The 13,933-nt window shown below is 41.9% G+C and overlaps 1 protein-coding gene across 4 annotated transcripts in view; it reads left to right on the top strand.

Annotated features, from left to right (window-relative positions):
* The window catches only part of cep112 (centrosomal protein 112), a 406,308-nt gene that overhangs the window by 56,115 nt on the left and 336,260 nt on the right, over positions 1-13,933 (top strand). For all 4 annotated transcript variants that reach the window (XM_061885269.1, XM_061885270.1, XM_061885268.1 and 1 more), the window contains exon 8: positions 8,013-8,099. In XM_061885269.1, the coding sequence (XP_061741253.1) occupies positions 8,013-8,099 (87 nt within the window). The remainder of the gene's footprint in view (positions 1-8,012; positions 8,100-13,933) is intronic.

The following is a 13,933-nucleotide window of genomic DNA, read 5'->3' as shown; positions in this document are numbered from 1 at the left end:
CAAGATCTTGTCAATTTCTTTGAGGCCAGTTAAATAGTTCCAATGTTGAGAATTGGAGAGCAGAGCAAAAAGAGGCAACAAGAAAGTTAAGACAAGACAAAGAAGCAAGCAGGAGAGGAAAGGGGAGCGTCCGCCAGAGACAAAGGGGTCACCAATCTTTATGCACCAGGGACCAGTTTAATGTAGGCGTTATGTTTACTTCCCTGTGTGACAGATAAATACAGCAAAAATAAGTGCATGAACAATAAAACCTGCTAAATTAATGTAACCTCTGGCCTTTTCCCTTTGCTAAAACCATTTTCGAAAGCTTTTGCTTTTTACAAGTTTTCGGTAGCTTATGGGCTTATTTTTTTTGCTAACATATCTTGTTATGAACTAGTATGGCGCTAAACCCAAGATTCGGGAAGAGAGGCCAACGCGCAATTTACAGTCTTTATTCCAGCGAGGAAATAACAGAAAGTGATGGTGGCGAGGGAGGAAACACACCAAGGAAAAACAGCACACAACAAAACAACTAAACTGGTGGTCGCACCGAGACACAGCTGGGCCAACCACACAGGTGCATGTCTTTGGAGGTGGGAGGAGCCTATCCCCAGGTGCATGTCTTTGGAGGTGGGAGGAGCCTATCCCCAGGTGCATGTCTTTGGAGGTGGGAGGAGCCTATCCCCAGGCTCATGTCTTTGGAAGTGGGAGGAAGCCGGAGTACCCGAGGGAACCCAGGCAGTCACGGGGAGAACATGCAAACTCCACACAGAAAGATCCCGAGCCCGGGATTGAACCCAGGACAACTCAGGACCTTTGTATTGTGAGGCACATGCACTAACCCCTCTCCCACCGTGCTGCCCAGTTGCTAAAATCTGAGTACCAATTATGGGGTATTTTTGTTTTTACGAGCTTTGTGACAAATTTAAAGTCAGTCTGTTTTCTGGGGTCAAACTTTGGGGTACAATGACAGCACCACCAGGTGGTGTTTTTGTCAGTAAAATAACAACACAGTCAAGGTGCATGTTTTGCCAAATGTCCACTCTTGTGTCTGCTGCAGACGGGGTAAAAATTAGGACGCCGTATTCTATTCATTATGTTAACAGTCAGTTTTATATACCAGTATGTTTATGCTAGTGTATTCTTTTACTGATGTTATTCTTTTCTATTCCAAGCATGTAGGCGCACACACACACACACACACACACACACACACACACACACACGTTCAAAGGCATCACATTGTCACCCTGCCCGAGGGATGATTTACACACCAGCAGCACAGACGGTGACTAAACATGAGTCGGGACATCAAACCAACCGGACCTCTGTCCTTTTCTATTAAAGTTTCCCTTTGTGTTTGCAAGGAGAAACACAATTTGTCAACGTGGAACTTAAAAGAGAGGTGACTTCACAAGAAATTTGATATACTGTGGTAATTAACCGAGTAACATAACATTATTACAGCGATTTATGTTGGCAATGAGAAACAAGTCTTTAGTAAGCATCTTTGGTTTTTGTCCTGGAAGGGACTGTGCCTCTCACTAGGGGCTTTATGTCAGAACTGCACTACATTTCTCATTCCACACTTTCATGCACTCAAAAGAAAAGAAAAAGATGTACAACAACTTACCCTTTTAAACTGCAGTAAGACTTTTGAGTGCATGAAAGTGTGGAATAAGAAATGTAGTGATATTTGAGTACATAGGTAGGAAGGTAGGTCTTTATTGTCTTTGCACAAGCACAACAAAACTTTGTTTTTAGCACAAACCTGTTCAAGATTAGACAATTAAACAGTGTACAGGGTTACAGGACAGGAACGCTGATGGGTCACCACAAGGGCGCCTCGTAAAAGATGGGAAAAAGGTAAACGCTGGGGAAGGATGAGTAAAAAAATGCAATCTAGACTGGGCTCATGAGGGGGCCCAGTCTGGAGTAGGAAAAAATTTCCATAGCAAAGCACATATACATATTACAACATACATCTCCTACGGTGGCAGGGTGCATCTCTTCAGGCGCTGCCCAGCCGTCCATCCCCCCTAAGGGATTCACACCAAGGGCGTTGGATAGGAGGTGGGGTTATGTGTGTGTGTGTGTCATATATTTTTTGTGTATGCACGTGTGTGTAAGCCTGCCACGTGTCTTGTTTCGCGGCCTTGATGTCGTGCAGTCGCTAGTCCAAAGTCAACAACAAGAGGTGTATGTCCATGAGAGATAAGCAGGGAGTTTGTTGTGTCTTCGCTGCACTGTCCTTCAGGAGAATCTCGAAGCCAAGGGAACAATCTAAGTTAGAATGTTTTGTTTGCGGGTTAAAACCAAATTTGCTTTTCACTCTAAATTGTCTGACTGGTCCTCAAAATGCATCCTGCAGGGCAGACAGTCCGATGTTATCCAAATCATAAGATTGTCCAGTTCTTCCCGCATCCTACAGTTATTTCATTTGTGGCAGTTTTGGGGTACTTTGAAGACTGCCAGCAACTTCCAATTTGTCTTCAAACCAGAGCAAGGCTTACTCTAAATCAGCAGATGTCCTGTTGTCATAATTCCTAATAGGTAGATATCTTCACGTCCTCCAGGGTCCACTCCTTTTTCTCCCAAGAGTCCCTCGTGTGCAGCAACAACCTCTCCGTTACGACAAGCGGGTTCCCCCAAACCCAAGATCTTGTCAATTTCGTTGAGGCCGGTTAAATAGTTCCAATGTTTAGATTTGGAGAGCAATGCAAAAAGTGGTAACAAGTTGGTCATTTATCAACAATTACACTACATTGCCAAAAGTATTTGGCCACCCATCCAAATGATGAGAATCTGGTGTCCTAATCACTTGGCCCGGTTTATAAAATCAAGCACTTAGGCATGGAAACTGTTTCTACAAACATTTGTGAAAGAATGATTTCCAGCGTGGAACTGTCATAGGATGCCACCTGTGCAACAAATCCAGTCGTGAAATTTCCTCGCTCTTAAATATTTCAAAGTCAACTTTGTTATAAGGAAAGTGAAGAGTTTGGGAACAACAGCAAGTCAGCCAGCAAGTGGTAGACCACGTAAACTGACAGAAAGGGGGCAGTGGATGCTGAAGTGCATAGTCCAAAGACTTTCTGCACAGTCAGTTGCTACAGAGCTCCAAACTTCATGTGACCTTCCAATTAGCCCACGTACAGCACGCAGAGGGCTTCAAGGAATGGGTTTCCATGGCCGTGCAGCTGCATCTAAGCCATACATCACCAAGTCCAATGCAAAGTGTGGGATGCAGTGGTGTAAAGCACGTCGCCTCTGGACTCTAGAGCAGTGGAGACTCCTTCTCTGGACTGATGAATCATTCTTTTCCATCTGGCAATCTGATGGTCCAGTCTGGGTTTGGAAGTTGCCAGGAGAACGCTACATTTCGGACTGCATTGGGCTGAGTGTGAAATTTGGAGGAGGAGGAATTATGGTGTTTGGTTGGTTATTCAGGAGTTGGGCTTGGCCCCTTAGTTCCAGTGAAAGGAACTTTGAATGCTCCAGGATACCAAAACACTTTAGAGAAGTCCACGGGATGGCACTTCAAGTTCATATGTGAGTAAAGGCAGGTGGCCAAATACTTTTGGCAATATAGTGTATGTTGCACACAGCAGCAACAAAACCAATGTTGTAATATTTGTATGGAGTTGGCCTTAATAGCATTTGTAAGCTAGTTGAAAAGAACAGCTCAGCAGATGATTTCCACAGCAAGAACTGAGTCGTGCATGCAATGTTTTAAAGCGCATGCAGAGCTGCTGGAGATAGTTAATAGTAATAATAGGTAATAAAGTGCTACAGTGTGGCCCTGCGACTTGTCCAGGGTGTACCCCGCCTTCAGCCCGATTGTAGCTGAGATAGGCGCCAGCGACCCCAAAAGGGAATAAGCGGTAGGAAATGGATGGATGGGTGCTACAGTGTATTAAAAAAAACGAACTAGAACAGCCTAATAGCTAGAACAAGTATGCATATGTCTATAAAAAGGCTTTTTTAAAAAGAAGGGTTTTTAAACCTTTTTTAAAAGCATCCACAGTCTGTGGTGCCCTCAGGTGCTCAGGGAGAGCGTTCCACAGACAGTTTAAATGCTTGTGCTGATATATTGTTTTGAGCATTCAGGAATTTCTGACATTTTCTTTACTAAACCGCTTTAAATATATTCTCAGATGTAGTTTTTTTTTGTTTTTCTTTTTTTAAATGAACTGCAGCTTCACTGTTGCATCACCTTTGTCACTGAGAAGCTTCGAGGATCCCTTCTGACACACACGGTGAACTTTTGATCCGCTAAATCTAGCACGCTAATGAAAACAGCTGTTTTTGATGAGTACCGGTTTTTTGTCTTCCAGTCACGCAAAAACAAAACCTCACATGTTTTAATCTTGCACTCGAGCAGACATGAGCCCAATTTGGAGCGTCGTTTACATTTTGAAAGCTTCACATGTTAAAAATGTGAATGTTTTACTTCACGCTGGAGCGAGACGCAGCAAACATGCAGCTTCTTTCATCCCGAGTCATGTGATCTTTGTTAAAGTGTCACCTTGCTGTCAAGAAGTTCTTGTGGTTTTTCTGGCTTTACAACACAACCTTCATGTTTTCTCTGTTGTGGCTGCTGGTTACACGAGCTCTGCTCTCTTGTGTAACCTTCTTCTGTGCTTTTCATCTTTACATCTAACCATTTTATACTGCTTGTCCCTCTCGGGGTGCCAGGGGGTGCCAGAGCCTATCACAGCTCTTATTTTATTCATTGGGTTGGCCATTGCTTGGTCCGCATTGCTGGCAGTAAGTCGGACACGTTTCCAGTGAGGGTTGGACTCCGCCAAGGCTGTCCTTTGTCACCCATTCTGTTCAGAACTTTTATGGACAGAATTTCTAGGCGCAGTCAAGGCGTTGAGGGGTTCTGGTTTGGTGACCGCAGGATTAGGTCTCTGCTTTTTGCAGATGATGTGGTCCTGATGGCTTCATCTGGCCGGGATCTTCAGCTCTCACTGGATCAGTTCGCAGCCGAGTGTGAAACGACCGGAATGAGAATCAGCACCTCAAAGTCTGAGTCCATGGTTCTCGCCCGGAAAAGGGTGGAATGACATCTCCGGGTTGGGGATGAGACCCTGCCCCAAGTGGAGGAGTTCAAGTACCTAGGAGTCTTGTTCACGAGTGAGGGAAGAGTGGATGGTGAGATCGACAGGTGGATCGGTGCGGCGTCTTCAGTAATGCGGACGCTGTATCGATCCGTTGTGGTGAAGAAGGAGCTGAGCCGGAAGGCAAAGCTCTCAATTTACCGGTCGATCTACGTTCCCATCCTCACCTATGGTCATGAGCTTTGGGTCATGACCGAAAGGATAAGATCACGGGTACAAGCGGCCCAAATGAGTTTCCAGGTCTCTCCCTTAGAGATAGGGTGAGAAGCTCTGTCATCCGGGAGGAACTTAAAGTAAAGCCGCTGCTCCTCCACATGGAGAGGAGCCAGATGAGGTGGTTCAGGCATCTGGTCAGGATGCCACCCGAACGCGTGTTTAGGGCACGTCCAACCGGTAGGAGGCCACGGGGAAGACCCAGGACACGTTGGGAAGACTATGTCTCCCGGCTGGCCTGGGAACGCCTCAGAATCCCCCGGGAAGAGATAGACCAAGTGGCTGGGGAGAGGGAAGTTTGGGCTTCCCTGCTTAGGCTGCTGCCCCCGCGACCCGACCTCGGATAAGCAGAAGAAGATGGATGGATGGATGGGTTTGCCATTTGGCTTGGCCACTTTCGGGACTGCAGAAATAAGAGTGGCACTTCCGTGACATCTGCAGTGTTTTTTGGTGCCTTTTTAAATGTTTTCTTGTTACTTTTGGATATGCTTGGAGGGGAGCTTTTTGAGCATGGCCATGTTTGCACAAGAGACCAACTTCTCTGTGTGGAGAGACCGGAGGAGATGCAAAGGAAGAGACGGGGCTCCAGGATGCACAAACTTCATGGAGCTAAATGAGCGCGTATCGGATACTTCCATCTCTCTAAACAGATTATCAGTCATTTGTGCGGACTGTACATTGGCCGGGGGTTAGTGGGCAGCGTGGGTGTTTCTTGGTTAAATTATTGGGCCTGCGGAGCTGGCGCTGAGCTTCACAGTGTCTTGCCTGAATGAGCAGGTATCGGACAACTCGGTCTCCTTGGACGTATCCTTGCTCATTCATGTGGACTGGACACTGGCCGAAAGTTGGTGGGCGGCCGAGGGTGGAGTCGGCTCTCTTGGCTGCTTTGTTGGGTCTGTTTGCCCCCCCACGGATAAAGAGACAAGGCTGCGGAGCTGGTGCTGAGCTTCACAGTGTCTTGGCTGAATGAGCAGGTATCGGACAACTCGGTCTCCTTGGACAGATCCTTGCTCATTCATGCGGACTGGACACTGGCCGAGAGTTGGTGGGCGGCCAAGGGTGGAGTCGGCTCTCTTGGCTGCTTTGTTGGGTCTGTTTGCTCCCCCCTGGATGAAGAGACAAGGCTGCGGAGCTGGTGCTGAGCTTCACAGTGTCTTGGCTGAATGAGCAGGTATAGGACAACTCGGTCTCCTTGGACGTATCCTTGCTCATTCATGCGGACTGGACACTGGCCGAGAGTTGGTGGGCGGCCGAGGGTGGAGTTGGCTAATTTGGTTGTTTTGTTGGGCCTGTTTGCTCCCCTCCGGATGAAGAGACAAGGCTGCGGAGCTGGTGCTTAGCGCCAGGAAAGACAAGCTTCACAGTGTCTTGGCTGAATGAGCAGGTATCAGACAACTCGGTCTCCTTGGACCTATCTTCCCTCATCCTTGTGGACTGGACACTGGCCAAGAGTTAGTGGGCGGCCGAGGGTGGAGTCGGATCTCTTGGTTGCTTTGTTGGGTCTGCTCCTGTCTCTGGCCATGTTCCCTCCATCCACCCTAGCAGACGATGGCGTTTAACACCGCAGAGGCCACCACTGTGTATATGTTTTTTGTTTTTTTTGTTGATGTTTTACTCTTGTGGCTGTGTAGAAATGGCTGGTTCAGCTTTTCTCTTTTAATGTCTTTAATGTCCTGTGTGTTATTTGAAGTTTCCCTTTTACAATCATTGGTATGTGTTCATCTACATAACCATTCTGGGTATCACTCCATCTTATCTGCTTTGTCTTTTAACAAATAAACATGGAAGTCACAATCTTCGTTCAATTAGTGTTCTGCAATTTGTCGTCCCCAAAGTAAGTAACTGAACTGATTAAGAAAGAAAACATTTAGGTTTTCAGCACCGAAGGCTTGGAATAACCTACAAACAAATCTTCAACTTCAAACCCTTTTTACTTTTAATGAGTTTAACGCTTCTGTGAAAAGATTGCAGTCTACCTTGTCTGTCTGTACAAGTTTTAATGTTGTAAATTTTATGTATTATGTGTTGTTTACTTATTTTAATGTAACCTTGTTGCTGCACTCTGGCCAGGTCTCCCTTGGAAAAGAGATCTTTGATCTCAATGGGATTTTTACCTGGTTAAATAAAGGCCAAATAAAAAATAAACATGTTTATGTGTGCTATAGCTATGAGTTTTTTTTCCCTTGGCCTCAGTCTGGACCCCCTCTCTAGGGGTCCAGGCTTGGACTCCGCAGTGTTTACCTGTTTCTCACCTTTTTTGTTGTAAAGGGCGCCGGAAGTTGGCAGACCTGTCCTGTTCTGTCTCCCTGTAATGTTTTTCTGCTCTTGAATGAGATTGTGCTGAAAATATTAATTTTTTCTGGGGGATTATGAAAGTATTTCTGATTCTAATTCTGATTCTTTGTAGCTGTGTTTAGAAATGGCGCCGCTGAAGTGGCAGCTGGTGGCATCACCTCTGTGCTATTCTATTGTCGTATGTCATTTGTGTTCTTTGACATTTCCCTCTTGTTTTCATGTCTACTTACCCATGTGTTTGTCGACTTCTTTATCTGCTCTCCAACCGCACAATTTCACCATTGTGGGACAAATACATTCTGTCCTGTCTAATACATATTATTTTTGCACTGCAAATTTTGTCATACAGTTTTGTTAACACTTTTTTTTAACAAGGTCTTGCTTTGTTGTTTACAGGTAGACATGAGGGTCAAAATATTGGAGTCCAAGCACCTGGAGGAGAAACTGAAAATGCAGCAAAGACACGATGCAACTGTTGATAAAGTAAGGACGGAAAATATGATGCAGCTACAAATACAAGCAGAAAAGGTTTGCATTATTGCTTTGTTATTCCTAAAATGGATGAAAGGAGGTGTGGCTCAGTTAATAGACTTAAGGGGTTGCTGGTTTGTATTCCGCTTCCACTATCTCAGTCACGGCCGTTGTGTCTTTGGGCAAGACACTTCACCCACCTTGCTCCCAGTGCCTCTCACAAAAAAATGTGACTGACTGACGGTGTTCGGAGAGGCCGTAGGCACAAATTCAATCAATCAATGCTTATTTATGTAGCTCTAAATCACAAATTGGCAGGGCAGCCGTGGCTATAAATGTAGCTTACCACCATCACGTGTAAATGTGGAGTGAAAGAGGATGGCTTCTATCATGATTTAGAAGGCTTTTAGGGTTTGTTTATTAAAAGTTTCTGCATATTTGAGTTCAGAATAGAAGACCGTATGCTTTGTTCAAAGGGATCTTTGAACGACCTTCAATTAGGGCGGAGCGATATGGTCAAAAAAGTACATCTAGATATATTTTTACTTAAACTCTATATTCGATTTATATCTCCATATATTTTCCGGTGAACGTATACATATAAAGATATTACATTTTGAACGAGATTCACTGAAATTGAAGTGAATGACAACTGTACTGTAAACTGATTAAAGGCCTACTAAAATTAGATTTTCTTATTCCATGTGTCATACTTGATCATTTCGCGATATTGCCATACTTTTGCTGAAAGGATTTAGTTGAGAACATCGCGATAAAGTTCGCAACTTTTGGTGCTGATAAAAAAGCCTTGCCTGGACCCGGAAATAGCAGACGGTGTGCGCGTGACGTCACGGGTTGTGGAGCTCCTCACATCTGAACATTGTTTACAATCATGGCCACCAGCAGCGAGAGCGATTCAGACCGAGAAAGCGACGATTTCCCCATTAATTTGAGCGAGGATAAAAGATTTGTGGATGAGGAAAGTGAGAGTGAAGGACTAGAAGAAAAAAAAAAAGACTATACAGTGGGAGCGATTCAGATATTAAACACATTTACTAGGATAATTCTGGAAAATCCCTCATCTTCTTATTGTGTTACTAGTGTTTTAGTGAGATTATATGGTCGTACCTGTACAACCTGAAGGTCGGCCCCGCACCTTTCTTCAGAACCAGTCGACGGGTGGTGGCGATTTCCATCTCTGCCCTTCGCAAGGGACCCTCTTCGAAACACGATCTTTCGAAATGATGGCTGCATAATACACTGTAGTTTGTGTGTGTGGTCCAATCCAACCGTGTTCACTTGACCGCTCTGTTCCATAGTAAAGCTTCACCGTCATCTTTCGGGAATGTAAACAATGAAACACCGGCTGTGTTTGTGTTGCTAAAGACGTCTGCAATACACCGCTTCCCACCTACAGCTTTCTTCTTTGACGTCTCCATTATTCATTGAACACATTGCAAAAGATTCAGCAACACAGATGTCCAGAATACTGTGGAATTATGTGATGAAAACAGATGACTTATAGCTGGGAACGGTGCTGGAACAAAATGTCCTCTACAATGCGTGACGACACGCGTCATCATACCGCGACTTTTTAGCATCATATTTCTGCGTAAAATGTAAAATTTCAATTTAGTAAACTAAAGCGGCCGTATTGGCATGTATTGCAATGTTAATATTTCATCATTGATATATAAACTATCAGACTGCGTGGTGGCTAGTAGTGGCTTTCAGTAGGACTTTAAGTAGGACAGAATTACACAACATAAATAAAATAGAAACATATTCTTTCCACATAAAATAAATAACACATAGTTCTACAAATAATACATCATGTATCAAACTCAGTTAAAAAAAATACATTTGCAGGCAGGCACTTTTTAATTGCCAGTCAAGGATGTAATGGACTGTCATACACGTACGGTTCTGGTCAGCGCCAAGTAAGTGACTTGGCCTCATTGTGCGGCTTCAAGGGGAAGTGCAGGGTCCGAGTGCATAGAGAGATTCATGAGCTTGGATTAAAAGACAAAAACATTGTACATTCATGCATGTAGTTCTCTACAAACTAAGGTTTGACTCTGCAACGGAAAACGCTCTATAGCCTGCAGACTTTTTTTGGGCTCTTCAACCCTTTGAAGATCATAACTCTTAAGAACATAATTTGAATAAGGTCTTTTCAATCAGGTGTTGAAAACCCCTGTAGATGTGATTAGAACCATAACGAGCAACAATTAAACTGATTGAAAAAGACTGTGACGCTCAGCTTCTTGTAGATGGTCAATGGTGTATTTGCAACATGGTGAAGTCCAGGGAGTAGTCAAAGAAGTCAAGAGAGGAGGTCATTTCTCTTCACAAGAAAGGATATGGATATAAGACAATAGCAAAGACATTACACATTCCAAGAGACACAGTTGGGAGCATAATTTGCAAGTTTAAAGCTAAAGACACAGTGGAAACACGACCTGGGCGTGGTAGAAAGAGGATGCTGTGTGCATACAGTGGTGAAAAACCCCCGGGTAACAGCTGAGGAACTACAACAGGAAATTGCAGAGGGGGGAACGCAGGTTTGGTCCCAGACAATAATGTGCGCACTACGAGATGAAGGCCTCCATGCCAGAACTCCCAGGCACACCCCACTTCTGACTACCAGGCACAAGAAAATATGGACTCCAGTATGCCAAAAATCATCTGGACAAATCCCAAAGGTTTTGGGAAATTGTTCTATGGAGTGATGAGACAAAACTGGAACTCTTTGGGCCTATGAATCAAGGTTATGTCTGGAGGAGAAAAAATGAAGCTTACAAAGAGAAGAACACCTTCCCTACTGTTAAGCATGGTGGGGGGTCAATCATACTCTGGGGGTGTTTCTCTGCCTCAGGTACCGGGAATCTCCAGCGCGTTCAAGGCATTATGAATTCTATTTCCTAGCAGGATATATTAGCTGCAAATGTCATGAAGTCAGTGAGGAAGCTGAGGCTTGGGAGACGTTGGACCTTCCAACAGGACAAGGATCCCAAGCATACCTCCAAATCAACATCAGAGTGGTTGCAGAAGACTCTGGAGTGGCCAGACCTAAATCCTCTAGAAAAGCTGTGGTGGGACTTGAAGAAGGCAGTTGCAGCACACAAGTCCAAGAATATGAATGAACTGGAGGCCTTTGCCCAAGAGGAATGGGCTCACATACCTGTAGATGCTTGCAAGAAGCTTGTGTATCACCTTTGAAGGATGTCATTACTGTTCTACTAAGTACTGAAGATGCATGGAACTTTGAAGGATGTCATTACTGTTCTACTAAGTACTAAAGATGCATGGAACTTTGAAGGATGTCATTACTGTTCTACTAAGTACTAAAGATGCATGGAACTTTGAAGGATGTCATTACTGTTCTACTAAGTACTAAAGATGCATGGAACTTTGAAGGATGTCATTACTGTTCTACTAAGTACTAAAGATGCATGGAACTTTGAAGGATGTCATTACTGTTCTACTAAGTACTAAAGATGCATGGAACTTTGAATGATGTCATTACTGTTCTACTAAGTACTAAAGATGCATGGAACTTTGAAGGATGTCATTACTGTTCTACTAAGTACTAAAGATGCATGGAACTTTGAAGGATGTCATTACTGTTCTACTAAGTACTAAAGATGCATGGAACTTTGAAGGATGTCATTACTGTTCTACTAAGTACTAAAGATGCATGGAACTAGGGGCTTCAATCATTTTGGCAATGAGATATTAAGAAAAATGTCTTTTTTTTTGCTATTTTGTAAAATACAGTGTTACAATTGAAGTTGCATTTGTCTAATTGACACATCTTTATTTGATATGACTATAAACAAAATACGGAATAAATGTCCCAACTTGCTAAAACACCAAAATTGCGTGGGGGTTGAATCATTTTGACCACAACTGTGTGTGTACAAATATACATAGGATGACAGGGGATGCAAAACATTAACAGTGCAATACTTTTTCATAACATGGTAACTACTGCCTACTTTCTCTTCTTATTTTCTTATTTTACTGTGATAGTTTTATTCCCATTGCTGCTTTTTAGTTTTTATTCTTATTGTAATATTTCTCTATTTTGTTTCCATTTAAACCCCCATTATTTACTTTTCACTTTTATTTAAATTGATCTCAACTCTGTACACTGCTGCTGGAGTTTTAATTTTCCTAAAGGAACTCTCCTGAAGGAATCAATAAAGTACTATCTACCCATCTATCTATCTATCTATCTATCTATCTATCTATCTATCTATCTATCTATCTATCTATCTACCCATCTATCTATCTATCTATCTATCTATCTATCTATCTATCCATCTATCCATCTATCCATCTATCCATCTATCCATCTATCCATCTATCCATCTATCCATCTATCCATCTATCCATCTATCCATCTATCCATCTATCTATCTATCTATCTATCTATCTATCTATCTATCTATCTATCTATCTATTTGAGATTATAGAATAATTGGAGCCTTAAAAATGTCAACACATAACACCATTGATTTCAATTTATTATTTTTTTAGCAATAACACAAAAAAAATGGCACTAAAACTATTGGGGATCCAAAAGGGTCCTATTCATTAAAAAATAAAAAAAATAAAAATAAATAAATTATATATATATATATATATATATATATATATATATATATATATATATATATATATATATATACATGTATGTATATATACATATATGTAGGTGTGGGAAAAAATCACAAGACTACTTCATCTCTACAGAACTGTTTCATGAGGGGTTCCCTCAATCAGGAGATGATTGAGGGAACCCCTCATGAAACAGTTCTGTAGAGATGAAGTAGTCTGGGGATTTTTCCCACACCTACATATTGCGCTCTACCACGGTATCGAGCACTATTCTCTGGATAATCCAATCAAGACATATATATATACATATATATATATATATATAATTTTTTACTGTTTACTTTAAACACAATCATCTTGATATGAACTTCAGATCCATCTGTCAATTATAACTTATTGTTGTTTATGTTTTTTGTTTGTTCCTTTTAGGCCCTTCTTTAGAAAAAAAACTACTTTTTTTTTTATATGGCAAACAAAAAATATGCAACATTTCCCCCCAAAATATCTCAAAGTGGAATATTTAATGTGACATTGATTTTGATTAATAATTTTTTTTGAAGAAAATAACAGCCTGTATGGTAGCTTTGTGTTATTAGAGTAAATATATATATATATATAAATTGTATATATGTAAGTGTGTGTGAATTGAAATGTATTATATATAGATAATATATAGCATCCACGCAGGAACCACTGAACTGAATTATATTTGATATATTATTGTATTATATATTGTAAATATATATAGTATATGTATAGGGGTGGGACCTAATAAGTTGACTTCTTCCCACTCCTTTTTGAGCCAATCTTGACATCTACAAAAGATGAGTCACATGTAATGTTTTCAATGTAGGTGTAAAAATAATGTATTTATATATTTCTTTTGTCTTTTATGTCATTCTCTTGTTTTGTTTGCATGGCTCCAAATAAACCATTCATTCATTCAAACATTGCAACATTTTATTGTCATATTTCACCAGTTTACTCTTTTATAGCACTTTTTCTGTTTTTTTATTGTTTTAATGGTACTTTTAGAATGTGCTTAACGCTTTTAAAAAATAACCCCCGGGCCGCACTTTGGACACCCGTGAATTCCAGAGACCTGGGGGCAGCAAAATACTGCAGAAATAAAGAAAAACACAACAAGAGAGCAGAGAGTCTTGGCAGCCATCTTCTTTTAAAGCAAAACAAACATTTTGTCTTCTTTTGAAGTAAGATGT

Source organism: Nerophis ophidion, linkage group LG23 (genome assembly GCF_033978795.1).
Source record: "Nerophis ophidion isolate RoL-2023_Sa linkage group LG23, RoL_Noph_v1.0, whole genome shotgun sequence".
Classification (NCBI taxonomy): Eukaryota; Metazoa; Chordata; class Actinopteri; order Syngnathiformes; family Syngnathidae; genus Nerophis; species Nerophis ophidion.
The sequence above is the reverse complement of the archived record's forward strand: the minus strand, read 5'-3'. Positions and strand labels throughout refer to the sequence as shown.